At 41.2% G+C, this 22772-nt stretch overlaps 1 protein-coding gene across 4 annotated transcripts in view; it reads left to right on the top strand.

Moving 5' to 3' along the window:
- The window catches only part of EPB41L3 (erythrocyte membrane protein band 4.1 like 3), a 138380-nt gene extending 119076 nt beyond the window's left edge, over positions 1 to 19304 (top strand). For 2 of the 4 annotated variants that reach the window (XM_040632699.1, XM_040632698.1), the window contains exons 13-20: positions 2566 to 2619; positions 5959 to 6150; positions 14189 to 14572; positions 15380 to 15511; positions 15985 to 16083; positions 16522 to 16602; positions 16875 to 16991; positions 18172 to 19304. In XM_040632699.1, coding sequence (XP_040488633.1) covers positions 2566 to 2619; positions 5959 to 6150; positions 14189 to 14572; positions 15380 to 15511; positions 15985 to 16083; positions 16522 to 16602; positions 16875 to 16985 — 1053 coding nt within the window. In that variant the 3' untranslated portion in view covers positions 16986 to 16991; positions 18172 to 19304. Of the gene's footprint in view, positions 1 to 2565; positions 2620 to 5204; positions 5241 to 5958; positions 6151 to 13378; positions 13502 to 14188; positions 14573 to 15379; positions 15512 to 15984; positions 16084 to 16521; positions 16603 to 16874; positions 16992 to 18171 lie in introns of all 4 variants that reach the window. The other 2 variants (XM_040632701.1, XM_040632700.1) reach the window with 2 other exon arrangements.
- Positions 19305 to 22772: the final 3468 nt, after the last annotated feature.

Genomic DNA, 22772 nt, shown 5'->3' with positions numbered 1-22772 from the left:
TCAAGAAACATAAGCTGAATTTAGCTCGCCAGGCTGTAGAATCACCGTAGTATTTATGTGTCAGTTTATGAGGAATTTTTTCATAAAAAAGATTCAAATTTGGAAGAAAAAATTAATCGATCCACCGATTTTTAACATTTTAAGTTGTGTAGACATAGAATCATATGATAGTTCATGACCTGTTATACATGTCATAGTTTCGTTTTAGTCGTAGTATATTATATAAATAATATATAAAAGCTACTTTTGCTATAAAAGCTACTTTATTCAGCCTTTCTTCATTAACTGGTTATTGATCATGCACTACATTTGTCGAATAACTGACTACATGCTCAGTAAGAATTTAAGGGAATTTAGATATGGACTAAGCTATTTTTTCATAGAACTAGGAAAAAATGGGAGGAATAATTATGTAATATAATAATGTGATACTAATAATATATTAATATCACACAACAGTCATTATAGGTACTTTGGGGTCTGCATGTGTCAGGCCTTATGAAAGCACTTAGTATCTATTACCTGATACAGTTGGGGCTGTTATTTTTCCTCCATTTTGCTGGAAGGAAACAGGGATTAAAACATGAAACATGTCCAATATGTCACAGATTTCAATAGCAAGGATTTGAGCTCATGTCAGCCTGGCATCAGAGCCCTCACTCTTAACCAGGACCGTAATCTAAAGCCAAGATACTCTAGTAGATTTTAAAGCTGTAGGGAGATTATGTAAGAAGAGAAATACTTTCGGGGCGCCTGGGTAGCGCAGTCGTTGGGCGGCTGCCTTCGACTCAGGGCGTGATCCTGGTGTTCCAGGATCGAGTCCCACATCGGGCTCCTCCGCTGGGAGCCTGCTTCTTCCTCTCCCACTCCCCCTGCTTGTGTTCCCTCTCTCGCTGGCTGTCTCTCTGTCACATAAATAAATAAAAATCTTAATTAAAAAAAAAAAAAAAGAGAAATACTTTCAGGCGCCTCAGAAGTGTTTCACAAAACAAGTAAGCATACCAGGCACCGGTCGTTCCTATTTATTCTTGAAAGCCTAAGGTTTCTTTAGGTTATTATACACTGAACGACAACCTGTCTCTCTCCCCCTACATCAAATTGGCCGTTCCCTGGGCTGTCAGTTGGGGAAGCCACGCTAACAGCATAGTAGTGATCACCCTCCTAAGAAAATTAATAGCCACTCCTCCCCCGACCAGGTATTGCAGAGGTGGTCAGGTCATGAAAATGTGTCCGCACACATTCTTTACCAAACTACTGAAAATTACGTTCTGCTTAGGTATGGTAGCCGGCCACCTCAGGCGCGCATGCCAAACGTGAATTTTAATGTATTTTCTTTTAGGGATATATAAAATGGAAATTTGGGATAGCGCCCAAAGTCCGCCTGGCCAGAGTTAGGTTGATCGGAACAGCCCTGTCCCAGTCGTCCTTCTTGGCATTCCTTGTTGTTAGGATTGAGAGATTATTTGAAGAGGCAGGTACACAAGCTTACAGCTCCTAGTTTTTATTTTTGTTTTCAAAATATTAATCACATATCTTTGCTCAAGGGAATTTTATTAGTGAGTAGTTGACACTCGTGGAGGGAAGGTCAGTTAATATCCTATTAACGGCATTTAACCATCCCATCTTCAATGGCTGTGGTTCTGTTGTACTCCAAAGAAAATAGTTTCTGTTTTAAACCATAAACCTCTATGAAACAGCTTAAAACCCAGTCCTAAAATTACTATTATAATTCTCCCTTAAAAACTTAGGCTCTGTCAAATGCTGTGCTTTGTTTTATTTGTTTATAAGGAGATGTCTCTCTTTCTCTCTTCATTTTTTTATTATTATAATTTGCTTCATTTGAATGGTTGTTTTGGAAAGAGATGCTTAAATACGTACTTTGATATACTTCTCTATATTGGAGGGTGGGGCAAAAGAAACAACGGTCTATAAAAAGTCTAGTTCACACTGCTACTTGAAAACTACGTTACATTCTTCACATATAAAACATATGCCGTGAGTCACTGGCATGTGCTTTTTATAATTAATAGGTAATGCAGACAGCCTGATGGTCATAAATGGGTGTAATTATCAACATGATATAAATGAGGGGCTGAAAGTCCAGTGACTATTCTAGTAGCTTTTATTTAAATTTACATTTTAATTTACCTTTCAAATGTGACATATCAGTAGAATAACAGACATAGATAAATATGCATTTTATTTGCATTAAACATTTTTTAAAAAGAGATCTTTCTCGGGGTTTTAGTTACAAGGGGGGGAAAGAACGACAATTCGGTTTTTCCGAGACATGAAACCAGACAAGTCAGCTTGGCTACTGCAGTTGCTGCGGTTCCCGCAGGCTGTGTGCCTCTGGTCTTCCTCCAAGTGGCTCTGATGATGAAACCTAGCTCTGGCCTTTCTTTTGCTTTTGCTTGAACCTGCATTCTTGTGGGAAGGTAGTATGATACAGAGCACAGAGAAAGAGAGTGAGCTGTTTGACCTGTGCCATGCCCTATTTGACCAAATGGGTTTGTTTTCTATTCCTGCCTTCCTCCCGGACCCTGGTCACTTCTGTGACCATAGACCGACAGTGAGCGCACGGACACCGCGGCCGACGGGGAGACGACTGCCACTGAGGTTGGTACCATCACTGCGGGCGGCTGGCGGCTGCCCGACGCAAGTGCCTCGTGAACGCGGCTCTGCGTTTAGGCCCTTTGCATACTAGCTTTTATAGAGTGGAGAGAAATTCTAACTTTGAAAGGAGGGAGTGAATATATTCTGTTGCCTAGGCCAGTGGCTCTCAAACTCTGGAGGGTCCCCTCCTCATGTTTCTTGTGCAAAAGAAGAAGATCTGGGGTGGGACTCCAGAGTTTGCATTTCTAACAAGTTCCCGGGCATGTTGACTTACCTGGATCACATTTTGAGAACCTTTGGCTAAACCGATAATACTTAAAAAAAAAAAAAAAAAAAAAAAGTACTCCCCTTTCCCAAACGAGAGGCTGTTTACATGTGTGATAGTCCTGATGAGTGAGGAGGGTCACAGTGAATTTAATCAGCGTATTTACTAGATACAGATATATTTTTAAATCCCAAATGGTCAAATAATAATTATTAAAGTAATAATACTTCTCAACTTATTTTTGTAGACCAGATGGATATAACCTAGGTCACTCTAAAGAAATGGAGTCTTGAAGAAAAAATTAGCAAATTACTATTCGTACTCTATTAAAAAAAAAAAAGTGATAACACTGAATAGTGATAGGAAACATACTATGCTATCATTTATCCTTTATGAATTCTTTAGGATAAGTAAACATTTGTGTGCTTATGCTGTTCTGCGAATCTTCTCTACCGATAACTAAAATTTCTGTAAAAACAATATAGTAATGAAAGCCAAGATGTTTCTTTCCTGAAGTGCTCACAGAATTTTTTACTTTGTGATAATGTTTACCCTAAGTTTTTTGCATCACCCAGTTAGAACACTCTTTTCTGGTAGGAACTTCAGGAAGAACTAAAAACGTAAATAGTATCTGTATAATATTTAATTGAAAATACCTTCAGAAAAACTTTTTAAAATGGAATTTTCATCCTTGAGAAATGCCAGAGTTCAACTCAAAGTTTGGAAATCATAATTTTTTTGAAGTTAAAAATAACAGCACTGGCTTTGAAAAATACAATAATAATATTACTCCATTTTTATATATAATATTTATTATAATTATTGTTATTGTTGTTGTTATAGGAGCACCTGGCTGGCTCGGTCAGTAGAGCATGCCACTCTGACTCTTGATCTTGGGGTTGTGAGTTCAAGCCCTGCAATGGGCGTAGAGCCTACTTAAAAAGAAATTTTAAAAAATAATATTGTGAAACAGCTATCCAGATTCTTTTAAGCAAGATAAATTTATTACAAATTAATTTTCTGTGTCAAATTATGACAAAATTATTAGTTACATGTAGGTACATGTTAATTCAGTAAACTTCAATGGAATCTTAATGTGTGCCTTAAATGAAAAATATTTTAATAATACTCTACATTTCTATAGCAGTTCTAAAGGTTGTTACATAAAATTTGAAGCATGAAAACACACACATGCAACATAGGTACTTGTGAAGCTTAAAAATAAAACAGAGCGGTGCATGCCCCACACACTTAAGAATTGATGTGTTGCCAGCACTGTTAGAGTCACACTTTCACACACTTTCCCTTGTGCCCTGTCGGGAGCCAGGACAATGGTACTGCTGGGTGAGGCGTGCTGGGTAGGCAGTCTTGCCCCATCAGCAGGTAAGGAGGCCGAGAGCAAGATAGATTGCCTTGTTGCAGGCCACCTGCTCGGGTATCTCCCACTTCTCACCTGTGATTACACTGTGGGCCTCCCTGCGGACCTGGGTCCGAGCACCACTGGCGAGACACGTAGCTTTACTACTGCCTGCACGTGTGGCTTGGCCTGGTTGCCTCATTCCTGGTACCCGCACACCAGTCCAAGGACTAAACAGATCCTCGCAATTAGAAAAATCAGAATAATGAAGTGGCTTTTAGATATATCTGTTGTATTTTTTAAGAACTCAACAATGTGATCCTGTCTACATTTTAAAGAAATGCTGGTAATGTTGATGATAGTTGATTCCTTTTTTTTTTTTTAACTTTCTTAACTTATACTGTATCAGCTTCCTCCCTTCCTAAATTTATTTTTAAGTATATGGGTTCGAGAAATTCAAGGTTCCGAGAAATTCTTAAATGTGGGACCCTCTGTGTTGAATTCTTTGAGCCTCGGTTCTCTGGCCTACAGGTTGGGGATAATAATAGCTATAACCTCATAGGATTATAAAGGGATTCCAAGGGAGCCCTCATTATTGGGTTATCTTAACCATTCTTATGAATTTTAGTTTTGGTGTGATTCTCCACACTTCCTAAACCATTTCTAGTGTTCCTTAAGGACAGCCCGCTAAGCCCTAGCTGTCCCCTCCCGCTTATGTGAGTGTGCTCATCACACTGAGAAGTCCCCAGGTTAAAGTGTCAAAGAACCTTTTACTCCCGTCGTCTTAATATGCATCATAATTTGCGTGTGAGAATGTTGTGGCTTGCATCTAGGAAAGAAATAGCATCCATATACAAGAGCACACTAGTGCCCCGTTTTAGCAAGTTTCTTTAGAACATAGTTCTTCAATCATAGAGTCAATTACATGGTAAGACTTTATTTCCCACTCTTTCTTGATGCTGGCAGTCGGACCAGGAGGAAGATGCAGAGCTCAAGGCACAGGTAGAAAATTAAAAATAAAACAAAAGCAAAAACCAGCGTGTGATAAGTCATTGTGCGTCTCCGGTGTTCCAGTCTTCCAGCATGCTCCGTAGGCGGTTACCCGTGTTGTCGGTGCAGTGTGGAGGATGGCATTTGTTCCCGTGACTACCGTGTCCCTTACCTTTCCCTTTCTTCTCCACTTTTTTCAGAATAGTCTGATTAAGCGAATAAAGGGTGAAAATGTGTATGTCAAACATAGTAATCTTATGTTAGAGGTTGGTATTGGTATATACCAGTGCATGTTTGTGTGTGTTGGCATTTCTTTTAGTGGCATACCTGTGGGCTCATACAATGATGCATGAACTGTGTGATCTCACCTGTGAATAAGTGGGGATACCTTCTCAGCCTACTCTGACTCCTTCCTCTCTCCTAGACATAGATCCTTTTTCCTGTGTGTGTTTTAATTTTTTTCTGGTTACATGTGAATTACACTTTTATAGTTTGCCTTTAAAAACTCTTTTGATTTTTATGCTTGCGTGAACTCGATTTTTTTTTCTTCTCTTTGCCTTAGAAATGTCACATTTTCACCAAAGTGCTTGTGGTAGTGTCATGAGCCCTGATCAGAATGATTTTATTTTGAGTACTAATGAGATTGACATTACTTTAAAAAAAAAAAAAGCACAGATAGGAAGGCAAATGTAAAAAGCTGACTGTTGGATTCTTTATGTTCCGAATATAGGAGCTAGATAAAACTCAAGATGACCTGATGAAGCATCAGACCAATATTAGTGAGCTGAAAAGAACCTTTTTAGAAACCTCCACAGACACTGCCATCACGAATGAATGGGAAAAGAGGCTTTCTACTTCCCCGGTGCGACTAGCTGCCAGGCAGGAGGACGCGCCCATGATCGAACCGCTGGTCCCTGAAGAGGTCGGTATTCGGGATTTGGGCTGTCATTGTCTTCTGTTCACTAGTGGTGCTTCTCCGCAGGGCCCGCTCCTGGGGGATGGAGTTGGCAAGCTTCCAAGTAGGCAGTCTCACCACTTGCCTGTGTATACCCTGAGCTGATACGCTCTGGGCTCCAAATAAAAGCTGCAAAGTAAAAGGGGTGTGGCCACTGAGGAGGCCAGGGAGGGAGTAGTCCCATCCCAGGGTGCTCAGAGTGAACAAGGAGGCGCAGGGAAACTCTAGTGCATGCAGCTGGGTTTGTTCTAACTGCGAACCTAGATTTCACAGCTGGGAGAGATTGAGATACTGTCTTAATGAACGGACACTTTTTCTGAAAAAAAAAAATAAATAAATAAATAAATAAATAATAAATGCTTTTTCTGCTGCATTAAGAAATGCCCTGAAAACTCATGAATGTTTCTCATCGGTTGCAAGATGAGGCATAGGGAGATTGTCTAATGTTTGACTCAACATTGATCTGAAGTTGACAGAATTTCAGGACATGTTTTACTCTGGGAATACTACCCCAGGCTTTTACTGGTGTAATCCGTATTTGATTCGATTTTAACTGATTTTTAAAAATATACATAACTGATTTTTTTAAACTGATTTAGAATCAGTTCTTATTTGATTTTTAATAGAGAAAGTAGAGGCCAGAATGTCTTTTTAAGGAAGAGTGTTCCATATTGGAAAGTTCTCTTTAAATGTACACCCAGACTGTGGGGATTCAGCAGATCCTACTTCGGGGCTCCCACTTTGAGACCCACAAATATCAGTGGTGCTTGTCTGAGTCAGCTATTAGACATCTTGTTTTTTTCTGTCTTTCAAAAGAAGTAGTTTTTAAATAACTGCATTTTTCTAGCATCCTACTGATTAACATCTTTCTTATCAAGACTGCTTTATCGTAACATATTTGTCCAGAAAGCTGAGATAGAACAGAAGAAAATCAAAACTTAGGCCTTTATGGGAGAAAAATCCTTTAAGTGGCAGTCTATATGCAATGTGTAGGTCCTTGCAGTGAAAAAGAATATAATGACACTCATTTTGACCATTTTCTAAACTTCCCTTGAAAGCTATTTATCAAAAGTGACCACAATCACTGTGTTCCTGATAATTCCAATCCCAGCTAAAATGTGACAAGGTATATTCCATCTGAATTACTTTAAAAGGGCCATTTTATGCAGAATAGATGAAAAGTACTGTTACCAAGGTACTCCTGAAGCATTACACATCAGTTTCATTCAGATTACTTGCATAATATATAGTGAGCTAGTAGTGGTGATTATATTCTAAGAATATCATGTATGGTTACTGTAAAATGGGAATTTTATTGCCAATGGTTTCAACTTTCAAATATTGAGTTAATAGCAGATAAGGAACAAGGATACCCCAAAGCAATGCTTACTTTACTTTGGAACATAGAAAAACCCATATACAGGGCCCACCAAACAGGAAGGATAGGTGTGTGGCCCGTGAAGGCCTCTGGGAATGTCTCTGTCCACAAATATTCTCCATGACGGCCTTCAGTGATGCCCCTAGGCTGAATCCGTGTTAGAGGAATACTCCCTCGTGGTCGCTTGAATACTGAAAGTTTCCAAATCCCAACCAAAATGCAATACCCATTAGCACTTCTGCAGTTCCAGTATCAGCGCAGGTGACAGTCTTATAGCACCAAGCTTAGCACGGGTGACCGTCCTGATTCACAGATTCCATAGCTGCACATTCCCCTGCTCCCTGAAATTCATTGTAACCCTAAAATCAGTCTTCATGGCACTTTCCCAGTCATCTGCAGACAGACACAGAGTGGTGAAAACTTTGCATCTCAACCACGCACTTTCCCAGTTCTGGTTGCACGAGGCAGGGCTCTGCCTTCCTCTTTCAGTTGTCATACTGCAAACAAATTGTGCTTTTGGAGCCAGTTTAGTGCCACGCTTTTGTGTTTCCGTGGGTGATTTTTGCTGTTTCAGATGACCCCCAAACGTAGAAGCACAAGAAGGCTGTCATGTGCCTTCGGGGAAAATACATGTTAGAGAAGTCTTTCGGGAATAAGTTAGAGTGCTGCTGGCCGTGAGTTCAATGTTCACGGATCGATAATATGTATTAAATAAGGAGTCGTTAAACAAAAACATACAAAACAAGGTTATGTATTGAGCAGTTGATGACAACATCGTGACCAGAGGCTCACGGGAGCCTTAACCGTGTGTTTCCCATAAAATCAGTGGTTCAGCATTCACTAACTCACTGTTCGTGGGGATTTTATTGAACATAATTACCGTGAATAATGGGAATCGACTCTCTTTGTGCATTTGTCTGCTTTCTAATCCAGCTCTACTCTTGCTAGTCAGGTTTTACATGGGTAAAACAAACAAAGAAACAAAAACCCATTCACCGTGACCATCTATCTATTTATGGATAGGGAGAGTTAACTTCATTCTCTGAATCTGACTGCTGTGACTTTTGGGGTGCAACTCTAGGTACATATTAAAATTACCTATGGGAAGTTTTAAAAATACTGATGCCTGAGATCTATTAAATCAGAGACTGACTTCATTTGTCTGAGCTGCACCCCCTTGTAGTACTATTATTTAAAAACTCCCCACATAATTCTAATGCCCAGCCCACTTTGCGAATGCCTGACCCGGGGAGAAACAAGGGCTGTCCATGGCTCTGTACAAATCCCTAATCTCCTGAGAGTGGGTAATACGTCCGTACGTTTCGCATGCCAGTATAAGGGCCTTGTTTCCCAATTATGATATAGTGATGAGTGTTCAACTAAAAATGTTTGGAGCATACAGCTGACTCTCTTCTAACACGTGATAAAAGTAAACATTTCAGTTGTCAGCCTTTATCAGCATCTCTTCACCTGTCTAGCTAAACTAACTGAATCGAGGTTGACCATCTATAGGATTTTATCTTAAGACCTATCCCTTCTGTTACCCCTTTCTCTCAGTGGACATACACAGTTCGGAATGCAGACAGTGTTGATGCTTTCATTATAGACAAAAACAATTTTGAAATTAATTGATGTCAGATAACAGGATATGCTAAAAACCACTGTTTTCCTGCCATTATTGGTTTGTGTTGTTTTTTTTTTTTTAGGCTTTCATCTTAGGAATAATATTTAGCTCAGTGATTATAATTAGAGGCGCAGTGGTATTCTGAAAAGTATAATTTTGACCTTTCCTTCCTGTTTCTTATTTCTCTATTAAAAAGAGGCTACCATTGAAAGCAAAACAAACAAAACAAAAATCTGTATTTAATGATTCCACATGGTACATTTTGTCTTTTCAAAATGGGGCAGGGATAGGGTGGTTTTTTTTTTTCTCTTCAGAAATATCTTACTTGTTCTTCATGGAAAAGGGACATAGGAGAACGATGCTATCAAAATTTGCCAGTGGGTCCTTCAGGAGAATATTCCAGATGTCCCCTTACAAACTCTTATAGGCAGACTATTAAAGGTAGTATGATAGGTTTGTATACACATAGGGATAGTAAATAACTCTCGTTAAATTAGATTGTTTACAATAGGATTTATTTTAAAAGCTCTGTCCTCCTAGAAACCTTGGGCTTTCTGTTACGATTTTTTAGATTACTCTTCCTAAACACCCTTTCTGCCAGCACCCCATGGAGCTAGAGGCTATGCACAGAGATCGGCTCCATAGCTAATATATTGCCACTTGAATGATTCCTCCTTGATACTAAAGGAAGGAATAAAAAGGAGGTTAAAGGAAGAAGCTAGTTGCTAACATGGCATATTTACTTCAACGTTCCTTAATGTTACATGGTAAAGCATGACTTGAAAGTACTTAATTTTTCACAAAGGTATTTTGAAATTGACTTTTTAAAATTATTCACCGTCTTATAAAAGTTCACATAAAGCTATACATTTTGAGTATACTTTGTGGAATGATAAGGGAATCAATCTAGGTCCGACTGGGTTTACTCTAACTAGTGGCTGATGCAGTGGCCCGTGTGTATTTCCTTGCCTGGGATGAAGCCAGCATTTCAGTGGGAAGTACAGTCGAGTGTTCGTCAGATGTAGGAGTGAGGGTTTGTTTCTCAGTTAATTTTTTTTTTTTAAATCTTAACATTTTCTTCTTCTCCTCACTTCTACGGTTTTGCACATGACTGGCCTAGACGCTGTGCAAATACCAAGGAACTTTTTCCATTGCTCTTGCGTGTTTTGTGTTTACAGAAGTGGAAAACGTGTGAGTCAAACACTGGAGCTTCAGAAAATAATCTGTTACTTTGGGGAGATGATCATTAAACTTTGAGATTTGGTTTCAGACCACTTTTCAAATTCATGAGGAATAGTTCACATCTTCAGAAAGAGATGAATGACTGTTATATGTACAACACAGTAAAAGAACTCTCTTCCTAACTTGCCTTTTTCTGGAAACTGTCTACTTCCTCTTCTCCAACCCAACCCCCTTTATTCAAACAGACCAAAGAAGAAAGAGAAATTTCTGAAAAAGTTATATTTTTGCAACAAGGAAGCTCTCCATTCCTTGAGTCTCAGGTAAAAAACAAACATAAAGGAATTCCCCCAAAGGGAGTTGCTCTTCAAATTTCAGTATCATTAAAATGTCTTTAGTTTTTATTTTCCTTTTTAAATTGACCTCGCTTAAAACTAAGGTAGGTATGTCATTTTTGCTTAGATTCTGGGGACGGGCAAAGGGCATTTTCTTACTATTTTAGTTATCAATTAGCCATCATTCCTTTATGGCCCTTGATCCTGGGTGATTATATCTGTGTATGGTCATTGAAGCATTGTGATGACGCTTTCTAATATTATTGGACTTTTTACTATCTGCTTTACCCATAGAGTAATACTAATTTAGATGACCTTGCCTGATTTTGAAAGTTCTGAACTTTTATTGGTTTTCCCACTAGCCGAGTCTGATAAAGAAAATGCAGGAAGGAGATTCTGCGGGCTCTGTGGTTACCTCTCGTCAAATCATTTTCCAGAAAACTGTCCCGTCGACCCTAGAGGTTATTTTTCAATTCATTTCCTTTAATCCAGCACCAGCATGGAGACCGATCTATAATTTTTGTTCATAAGGCACACACATTTCTAGATCCCAGTTTTTAGACTAAGATAAATATGCAAGTAGAAAACACCATAGTTTAAAATGTAAATCAAGGGGCTCATGTGCCCCTAGTTTGATTTCTCTTCCCTCTGGGATCTGTGAGACTAGTCAGCTGCCTGGTCTCATCCTAGTAGCCTTCTCAAATACAAGTTTCTTAACTTTCATTTCTTCTGCCATATTGGAACTAAGTACTAAGGAAAGTGGCACAGAAACTACTCAGATGATGAACTTCGCTTGTAAGTAAGATTGGAACACGGTACAGACCACCATGAGCTATTGATAAGAGGCTCCAACAGTGCCCCAGCAGTGGGAGGTACTTCACTGCGGTGCCTTGAGGACGGCACGCGCCGTGTTTATTGGATAGTAAGCGCTGTAGTGGATTCGATCCTCCTATATGAGGAAGTATAATTTACAAACATGGAAAATGGTATTCACAGAAATTCATGGGATGCTGGCAAGTTCTTTGTGAAAACAGCAAATATGAAGTGCAGTGTTATAGTTAACCTGGAAAACGGTCTTTTTGTGCCCATACAAGCTAAATGACTTGTACAACAACTTCAATAATGTCATTTGATCTTGAAATATAAAATGATCAGACGGTTAGCGTAAGGTCAGAGAGTCTTGCAAACGTTTACCACCAAGGTATTGTTCCTGTTTAAAGAAATCTGCAATTGCAACTCTACCTGCAGACTAGATTCCAAGTTGAAGGTTAGAGTTAGTAAATTTCAGATAAGAAGAGCTTTGCCACCGTCATCATTAGATATTAACACCAGCCCTGTGCAGTCACATCACAATGTAGCTTTTGCCCTGGTTTTCTTAAAGGATTCTTATTTTAGAAATGAGACCATCAGCATTTCTAATTTAGCTTTTATATTTCAAATATAGGGCACAGAGGATTGGGTTATTGTAGACAAAGTACCCACTGAGGTAGTTGATGGTGATTCGAAAAAGATTGTGACTTACAAGGTGGTGACCGTGAGCAGTAGAAGCGGTGACATCCCCGCCGATCTGTTAAGATCCGGTGCCCTTGAAATGCAGAGCTTCGAGGACTTGGCCCGGGAAATGCAGTTGAGAGGAGAAAGCAAACAGAAAATATACGCTCTAGGAAAATCCTATGACACCGTATCGGGGAAGATCGTTACCATGACTGGAAGAGCCAACGAGGGGGAGAAGGTAGTGCAGCCCTGCAGTCCGGAAGCCTTTCAGAAAACAGACAGAGGGTTGTCAGAGTCAGTGAAGATCATTCCGGTCACGGCCGATTACGAGGTCCTGGATGCCGTCCCTGATGAGAAATCCAAAAGATCCGAGGTCCACACCCCCAAACGGAAATTGTCTGAATCCCTGGCTCCCATCAAGGAAGCCGAGTCCCGGCGGCCGAGCCCCGAGGAAGAAGAGCTGCAGAAAGCCCCGATGCCAGGCCAGGACGCGGGGCCCGACGCAGGGCTGGACAGTGCGCGTCTCGGCAGGACGGAGCCGCCGCCGCAGGGCGAGGTCTTGAAAGTGGGGCTCTTTGGTCCCAGGCGGAAGAGCCTGTCCGAGTGGAGATACTCCCAGGAACCGGCCGTCACCGTGGCCACTGCTCATTACGTTACCGAGTCGGCTGCGTCCCGAGTTGCGGTAACCTTTCGTTTGGGCCACCGTTTCAGATTCCAGCATGATTTTTTTTGAGGCAGTGCCCTTCCACCCTCAACTTTTCTGTTCCTCTTGCTGTTTGGCTTTATGTTGAGAGCAGCCAACCCAAGCTTTTTAATTTTTTTCATGGTTAGATCAATACCGCACAGTCCAGTGTCAGCATTAAAACACTTTCCGTTTTATTTCCAGCTCCCCGATCCCGAGATGTGGTAGTACTGCGGGGGCTTGCAATGAAGGGAGAATGAATGGTCTGCTTAAACCAGCACCACCCATATCCTAATAACTCTCTGCTTTACCAAACAAGAGCTCATGGTCACCTCAATTTGCTATTTTATTTCCCATTCTTTTCTGTTCCCAAAATCTGTAGATTCCCTCCTCCCTCCTCCCACCTTCCTCCCCTACAGTTTTGTCTAACCGGCTGTGAATGTGAATGTGCCCGCCTGTGTTCCTGTCTCTGTGCTTGACTGTCCATTTCTTTGTTCACTCAGACTAAACAGTCTTCTGCTGAAAAGCTCATGGATGGCTCTGAAATCTTCAGTTTATTAGAGTCTGCAAGAAAACCAACAGAATTCATAGGAGGGGTTACTTCTACTTCTCAAAGCTGGGTTCAGGTGGCCAATTGCTTCCTCTTTGGTGGTCCTGACTCTGCCTATTTGCCTTTCTTTATGCCTTTTTGATGTGTGCACGTATGCGTGCGTGTGTGTGCGTACGTGCGTGCGTGCGGGTGGGTGTGTGGGTGTGTGTGTCTTGCATCCAAGTGGCTTTGCCTTAAACCTCGCAGATAGCCTCGCTTGTTTTCCTTTCGCGCCTGCTTAGCGGAGCTGTCATGTGCCTTTAGCTGCATCACTACAACATACTTCAGATATTGAAAAGGCAGTCATGTTGAGAAAGTTTCATAGCATTTAATTTTTTAAGCATTTTTATGTCATCTGTTAGGTCTCAGAAAGCTTCCAGAATCGATGGGAACACGCTGCAGTGCTTTCATTTTGTTTGGTTTTCATTGCGTTTTATCTGCATTCGGTTTCATTTGCAGCTATCCCGACATAGCAACAAAGGCTCGGATGTGTGTGTGTGTGTGTGTGTGTGTGTGTGTGTGTGTGTGTCGGGGCAGGGGCACACATCCGAGATCCTGGTGGGAGGAATGAAAGCTAATTTATATTTTCTGTAAGCATTTCTGGTCATAGCACGTGCCACTGGCTTTAGGCGCCCTGGTGAGTGGCTGCTTTTGTTTTGATTTTTGTGTTTTGACCTTTGGTTTGTGGAAAGTCACCCTGACACCGCCATCTTTTCCCATGCAGAAAACGGAAACCAAGACGGGGTCCAGCAAGATAGAGACAGAAACAAGCCAGCACCCCCAGCCACTTAGCACCGAGAAGGTTGTGCAGGAAACCGTGTTGGTGGAGGAAAGACATGTGATGAATGTGCACGCGAGTGGGGATGCTTCTTACGTGGCTGGAGATGACGTGGATGCTGCAGCCCAGGCAGCATCTGCTGACGCTTCTAGCTTGAAAGGGAAGGAAGGCTCTGCTCTGACGGAGGGGGCCGAGGAGGAGAAGGGGGAGGTGGCCGATAGAGCTGTCCTCGAGCCGGAGGAGACGGCCGCTGCTTCCCATGAGCCAGAGGAGGAGCAGAGCGCAACAATCCACGTTTCTGAAACTTGGGAACAGAAACCTCATTTTGAGGTAACTAGTAGTTGACGTTACTCTCAGCACTGATGTAAAACCGATCAGTGAGTCCCCGAAATTTAGTGAAGTGTAAAAGGTGGAGCTACGTTTAACTTTCTGCCTTTTCCCAGCGCAGTTTGTTTCTCCTCCTATTTCCCTCTTGCATGACAATAGGGTCTCCGTGCTCGTTTCCATTTTTGGGTCACATGCAAACATATTTAATGATTATTAATGTGTGGTTCCAGGAAACGGCTCCTACCTTCATTGTAGCTATTGGCAGTAAACCGGGAAGTGCATGGATAGCCAAGATGGTAGAAAATTTGATAAATTTATTTTTGCTCAGTGTACTTACCCAGAAGGACCCAATCCATGCTTGCCCCAGTACCAAATGCCAGAACTTTGTTCTTTTTCTCTTTTACTGAGATTCCTGAAGTATATGGAGTGGGGGCTGGTAAATATCTTCCCATGTGTTCCCTCTTTCTAAAAACTTATTAAATAAAAGGCTAATTGCTGATTTTTTATCTATTAGTTTAGGCCATAGAGGAGGGGGAACATAAAAAGAGTTTCTTAAACATTTCCTTCAAAATGCTTTCCTTTACCTGGAACGTCCCATGTTAAAAAAAAAAAAAAAAAAGTCTATGGAATTCTGAAAGACCGACCTGGTATCTGCCTCATTCCTCAACTTACCCTCCCCATGTCACACATAAACATTTATTTCATACTAACCTGCGCTTATCCATACCCACCAAGAGGGGAGGAAAAAAACCAGAATCATGCCTTTGTGCAAACTATAATAGCCGCTCTACCTACTTCCCATTGGTGCAGTCATCAACTGTGAAGACAGAAACCATCAGTTTTGGCAGTGTTTCACCAGGAGGAGTAAAGCTAGAAATTTCTACCAAGGAAGTGCCGGTAGTTCATACAGAAACAAAAACCATCACATATGAATCATCACAGGTAAGACAGTCTGTGAAGGCCAGAGCCCTGGCACTTTGTTTTGCCCCTTTAGTGGCTTACTGCATTTAAATATAACTACCTGATATTTAATTCGTGAGACTCAGAGGACCCAGCAGCCAAACTGTGTCTATCAGGAGTGATAATGGTAATAATTACAAATTTATTACTGATCCAGGAACATCGGGTGACTTAAACAGGTCTTCTTATATCTCAAAACATAGAATAAGGCTCAGGAACCTATTTCTCTAGCCACAGATAAGGAAAGATATTAGCTCAAGCAGACCCTACTCACATTTCTCAAGTCCCAGTTTTTTAACAATGGTTAACTGTGGCCAGGTTCGGTCGAGTGTGTCCCAAGAGCAACAGCTCCCATGCACTGCTTGAACAGCACAGTGATGGTGGGAGATGCCTGAATCATTGGGACGCCCTGATATAAGTGTCTGAGTGTGGTGTCTGTTCCTTTGCTCCTGTAGGTTGATGCTGGTGCTGATATGGAGCCAGGCGTGCTAATGAGCGCGCAGACGATCACATCTGAAACCACCAGTACCACGACCACCACCCACATCACCAAAGTAAGTGCAGTGGGAACGCGCAGAAGTAAGGCATTTACACAGCACAGCTTCCTGGCTGGCAAAGAGTTCTGGGAAGATCGGGACGCCCAGATAGCTAGCCGCGTTAGAGCTTGCACACCCACTCTGTTTATGGGGCAGTTGCCCCTATGTGCTCATTTCTGTTTAGGAATATGCATTCTGATACCCCTTGCTTGACAGGGAACTCCAGTCCTTAGCATATGGTGGGTGTTCCAGAAACACTGGCCAGCCACACCCACAGGACTCCATTCTAGCTTCACTTCTGAAATTAACGATTTTAAGTAATAGCCAAAGAGTTGTTTCAACTCCTAATGAATGCTGTTCGTTAAAACTCCGTTAGCGTTGTCAGCCATTTCCCCCACTGAACAATGAGTGTTCCTCCAGGTGGGTAAATCGGTAACGCTTGTCTGTCCCTTGCAGACTGTGAAAGGAGGCATTTCAGAGACGAGGATTGAGAAGCGGATAGTCATCACAGGGGATGCAGACATTGACCATGACCAGGTAGTGTGCGTGAGATGGTAGATACCCTGGCAGAGAAACACAGACACTGGTCAGCCCTACCCTTCCCAGTGGTGGTGTTTTAGTCCATCATGCAGTCTAAACAGTTTTCGGAAGTAACTTTTCAATATGCAATGTCCGATTCCTTTTGCAATCATTGTCCCTCATTTGTAAATTACGTATCCAGATCGAGCCCAGAAGTCTCCAGCTTGCTACTGATCATGCATGTTCCACCTCCTTTTTGTCTTTGCCCTTCTGTGATTTCCTGGGGATAGGCGCTGGCTCAGGCAATTAAAGAGGCCAAAGAGCAGCACCCTGACATGTCAGTGACCAAAGTAGTGGTCCATAAAGAGACAGAGATCACACCGGAAGATGGAGAGGATTGACCCCAGGTAAGAGGCGACGCTGATTCTCTAGGCTTGGCCTTGGCTGGCATGTAGCATGGGCCACTTCCCTCTGTCCTTCCCCCCCCCTCCTCCTCCTTTCTCCTCTCACTGGCATGGGCAGGGCTGCTCACCAAGGGGATGGAGAGTTGGTTTGTGGGTGCTGGTTTGTTTCAGATTTGAGGGTTCTATACTGTGGACTTTTTGCATATTCTGCCAGGTAGAGGATCAAGAAAGAAGCAGTCTTTGCTTGCACTGTCTCGCTGGTGTTTCCTTTTCATTCATGCTCTTCATTATCCAAATTCAGAGGGTCAGATTTGATTTCCCTTGCCATGTGGCCTAATCAGAACGAAGGCCATTTTGTTCTGAAAGGTACAATTTGTGTGTTCCAAATACCAGGGAAGTAAAGTGTACCCCTTTCTCCTTCGGATGGCAACGTTATCCCATTTCCCTGTAAGCTTTCTCTGCGACTGTGTTCGGTTATGCTTCTGTTTATGCTCTCGTTTTGCTTTGTTTCTGAATTTGAAACCTGGACATTCACTTTCGTTTTGGATGTCGTCTATTTTCTGTAGTCCTTGGGGTGTTTTTTTTCCTCTTAGTATAGCATCGTGCCTTAGGAGGAGGCAAAAATGCAGTCTTGCGCGCCTGCTTTTCTCTAGAAAGTGTGTGCATGCCTTTTCGACGGCTGTTTGGCTGGTGTGAGCAGATAGCGTCTTCTGTGCATGCAGACTTGTTATGCACACTCTCCTGCCGTGCAAGAACTCACGGGCCCGGCGGATCCCCACAGGGCCTTGAATGCAAACTTTGAGCTACTTGCACACTTGGTTATGTGACAGAAGTCTCTTAAATGCCTTACATGTATAAATGAAATAAGGAAGTTCTCTAACGTTGGTTTAGGGCATGTAGGTTGAATAGCGGTCTCCCTTAAAGAAAAAAATACAACAGTCGCTCATTATGTTCAAATTCATCATATAATTTGGAAGACAGAAAGCAGAAAAAAGTCTTCAGCCGCTTGGGTGATGTTGTAGTTACGTAAGAGAACGCCTGTCAGTGACTTACGCTGGTGTTTGACAGGATCTTGTCAAAAAGTGCATGAAATGGCCTGCAAGATCATTTTGCTGTGGCCTTAATCTGAGGAGGATTCTCGGGTGTTTTCCAAGGAGTAACTGATCACATCTCTTTCCTACAGGAATAACTTAGCCTGCACACGAATCCAGTCATGCAAACCATTAGGAAAACCAGAGCCTATATGGAGTTCCCTCTTCTAACCCAGCTGACTTGTATCTGCCCATGGAAAATTTCAATCCAGAAGAACTGACCTTGACCATTAATAAAGACACTGGCAGAGAGATCTTCCCATAATAAAGCAATCCGAATCAGCATCACAAAACTGATATTGCATGAAGCAACGATAAAATTACAAAAGAGTAGCATTTTTAATTTCCACCAAGTGTCTAAGTTTTCCGCTATACCTGCACGTTCATAACCGACAATATAAACCGTGGTCTCATGTAACACATAAACAATTCACGCCTTTCATAGTTTATGATTAAAGTCTAAACAAAATTGCAATTTCTTAGGTGACAGATCTTTTGTTTACAGACACATGAAGATTACCCTAAAATGCTAGGAGCTGTCTAGGTCCGATGTGTCAGGTTTATCCCAGATTAGATGTGCCAATAACCGAGTTTATTCAGTAAACAACTTGAATCTTGTACTTGTTTCACCTGGTTTTATTACTCTCACCCATACACAGCAACGACTCTCAATCCTCCGGAAATATTTAATGCTTACAATCCTGCTTTGTGTATCTAATTTAATTCGTTATAAGGTAGTACTGATTTTAGCATATTAATGTGATTTCTTCCTTGTTCGCGTTGGTCTGCGTCCAACCTGGAAAGCTTCCAAGAGTTCCCTAACGAGTCCTAAATATGTAAATTGTCATTGTTTGGGGAAGAAAACCTGTTTTTGTTAGTTTACAATATTATGAAATTTCAATCCAGAAGAATCTGTTGGGCTTCTGTTGCTTTGTTTTCTTTCTTCGTTGCTTCTTCCTTGTGTTTTTTTACGCTGATTTTTCTTCTTTTACTTGAAAAAAAAAAAAAGAAGTGTTTTATTTCCAAATCTGGTCCATATTTACAATCTAGTTCAGAGCCAAGCCTTAAATTGTACAGAATTTCCACTGTAATTAAACTATTTAGTGTTGAGTTATAAATAGCCTTCAAAAAGATATATTCTCCATTACACTGTCAACTGCATCACACAGCCCATGGTGAATGTATGTTCCTGCATAGCGAAATAAAAATGGTAAATGCATTTAAAGCTCTGATTCTCGGCGTGTAATAATTTCAGTATTGTCTGTGTTTAGCCAAGAGGTGGCATTTGCATGATATCAGAGGCCTCATTCATCGGCATTGTATAGAGCTTGTCTTTTTACAGGACAGAATGTGTCTCTGGTGACACAGTGTATGGACCCTTCAAGGTATGGGAGACTGGAAACCGAACACACTTATAAATATTTGGTTGCCTAGGAAGGCCTTCAAAAGTACAACTGGTTACCACCGAATCTCATTTTCAAAGTTAGGTTTTTTAATAAGAAAAGAGGTTCCCCAATAAACCCGTGTGTCTGAGTGCTTTTAATCTACCGGAGAGACCCCTCTCTCTCACACGTCAGCTCCACAGCTGAGCAGGCTAGCCGCGGCCTTCTACAAGGGCCGGTGCGGTGTGTTCCCGCCGCTCGACCACATGAGGCTCCTTCAGGCCAGGCAGTCCAACACCTAGCTGCACTGCACTTGCTGGCCTGCACTACCGTGTCACGCTTCACTCACTGATTTTTCTTAAACTAATATTTTTTAAATGTTTTCCAGAGAATTATTAGGTTTCACACACATACCTTGGTCTTAGTGGGGGAGTCAAGTTCTTATCATTTATCTGTAAAGAAGTTATCCGCTGCTCTTACTGTCAGTACTGTGCGTTCATTTTAGGTACTGAAGCACCATTCTGTGTTCGAAGCCGATCAAAAAATGTGTTGAGACCATACACAAAAGTGAACTCAAAATGAATTAAAGACCTAAATGTGAGACCTGAAACTCTAAAAATCCAAAAGAAAGCACAGGCGATGATCTCTCTGACATCGGCTGTGGCAGCATTCTTCTAGATCTCTCTCCTGAGGCAAGGGAAACAAAAGCAAAAATAAACTAGTAGGACTACATCAAAATAAAAAGCTTCTGCACAGCAAAGGAGACAGTCAACAAAACTAAAAGACAACCTACTGAATGGGAGAAGATACTTGCAGATGATATATCTGATAAAGGACTAGTATTTGAAATATATAAAGAAATTATACAAATCAACACCAAGAAAACCCCAAATAATCCAGTTTAAAAATGGGCAGAAGATAGGAACAGACATTTCTCCAAGGACCTAGAGATGGCCAGCAGACACAGGGAAGATGCTCAGCGTCGCTCAACATCAGGGAAATGCAAATCGAAACCATAACGAGCTATCACCTCACACCTGTCAGAATGGCTAAAACAGGGGCGCCTGGGTAGCGCAGTCGTCGAGTGTCTGCCTTCGGCTCAGGGCGTGATCCCGGCGTTCTGGGATCGAGCCCCACATCAGGCTCCTCCGCTGGGAGCCTGCTTCTTCTTCTCCCACTCCCCCTGCTTGTGTTCCCTCTCTCGCTGGCTGTCTCTCTGTCACATAAATAAATAAAATCTTAAAAAAAAAAAAAAAAAAAAGAATGGCTAAAACAACACAAGAACCAACAGGTGTTGTTGAGAATGTGGAGGAAAAGGAGCCCTCATGCACTTGGTGGGCATGCAAACTGGTCCAGCCACTATGGAAAACAGTCTGGAGATTCCTCAAAAAAATTAAAAATAAAACTACCCTATGACTCAGTAATCACACTACTGCATATTTACCTAAACTTAAACGTATACATGCACACCTATAATTATTGCAGGATTATTTACAATAGCCAGATTATGGAAGCAGCCCAAGTATCCATTGATAGATGAATGGATAATGATGTGTATGTGTGTGTGTGTGTGTGTGTGTATAATGGAATGATTTGGAATTATATGTGATGGAATATTATATATATACATATATATATAAAATATAAAATGGAATATTACTCAGCCATAAAAAAGTATGAAATCTTGCCATTTGCAACAACATGGATGGAGCTAGAGGGTAGAATGCTAAGTGCAATAAGTCAGAAAACTATCATATACTCTCACACATGTTTAGAATTTAAGAAACAGAACAAATTAACAAAAAAGGGACAAACCAAAAAACAGACTCTTAACTGTAGAAAACAAACAGAGTGTTGCCAGAGGGGTAGGTGGAGGGATGGGTGAAATAGGTGAAGGGGATGAAGAGTACACTTAATGGGAGGAGCACTGAGTCATGTATAGAATTGTGGAATCACTATATTGTACACCTGAAACTAATATAGCACTTTAACTGTACTGTTTCTTTTTTAATTTGAGAAATTAAATTTTGAGAAAAATTAACACTTTTTTGATATGAAAATGGTCAGTAACCTCCCAAGGATGACTGTACTCTATCTGCTTTGTTTATATCCATCAAGTTGTACCCATGTTTGTTTCAATTTTTTGAACATTTAAGTATAATTGACATATATCATGTTAGTTTCAGGTGTACAGCATAATGATTCAACATTTGTCTATGTTGTGAAATGATCACCACAATAAGTATTGTTAACAACCATCACCATATATAGTGACAAATTTTTTTTCTTGTGATGAGAACTTCTAAGATTTACTGTTTTAGCAACTTTCAAATATGCAATACAGTGTTAACTCTAGTCAACATGCTGTCCGTGTTCATGGTTTTAAACCAAACCCAGTGTTTTCGTTTTTCTGTTTCATTTCTCTGTCCCCAGCAATAAGTGCTTATTCATTTTTATAAATGAATAAAATTTATAAAATTACGTTATCAGAGAAGTTACACATTTTCAGCTTTCTTTCCTTCAATTATGCTCCTCGTAATTTTTCCAGCCTGCACCCACTGTTATGTGGGGATTCCAAAACCACTCCCACATACTTGGGTATTTATGACAGCAGTGCCCCACATCTAGTACCAAAATCAGCATCTGCTATTATTGCTGCATAACAAATTAGCAAACAGAAGCTTAAAACAACATGCATTTATTATCTTCCAGTTTCTGTGGGTCAGGAGTCTGGGCATGGTTCTACTGGTTCCTCTAAAAGGCTACAGTCAAGGTATCAGCCAGGACTGGGGTCTCATCTGCTAGCTCAACTGGGGAAGGATCCACTTCTGAACTCTCTGTAGTTGTTTGCAGAATTCATTTTCTTGTGGTTGTGGGAGCCTTGGAAACTTGCTTTTTCAAAATCAGCAGTGAAGGGGGAGACTATAGAGTGTGTCTGCTAGCAAGACAGTCTTCTATAATGTGCCATAATCAAAGAAGTGGCTTCTCATTACTTTTGCCATGTGCTTTTGATTAGAAGCAAGTCATGGGGTTCTGTTGACAGCACAAACAAATTTAAAATTTAGATGTGGAGATTATTAATCACTAACATTCCCTAACTCAGCCACTTTAAAGCTAGATTCCACTAATGTATGAAATTGGCTTATGCTCATTGCTAAGCTCTCAGGTAATCTCAGAATATTTTTTAGCCATTACTACTAATAGAGAAAAATGTAGCATTGCATTAGGGGTGAAAAAGACTCTGGAGATTACACTTTCAGAAACTGAAGAATTCCACTTAGCTGTTTGCCCCACAGAAAAGAAACACTTGC

Source organism: Ursus maritimus, unplaced genomic scaffold (assembly GCF_017311325.1).
Source record: "Ursus maritimus isolate PB19 unplaced genomic scaffold, ASM1731132v1 scaffold_18, whole genome shotgun sequence".
In the NCBI taxonomy this organism is placed as follows: domain Eukaryota; kingdom Metazoa; phylum Chordata; class Mammalia; order Carnivora; family Ursidae; genus Ursus; species Ursus maritimus.
Note: the sequence above shows the minus strand (reverse complement) of the source record. Positions and strands in the feature narration are given on the sequence as shown.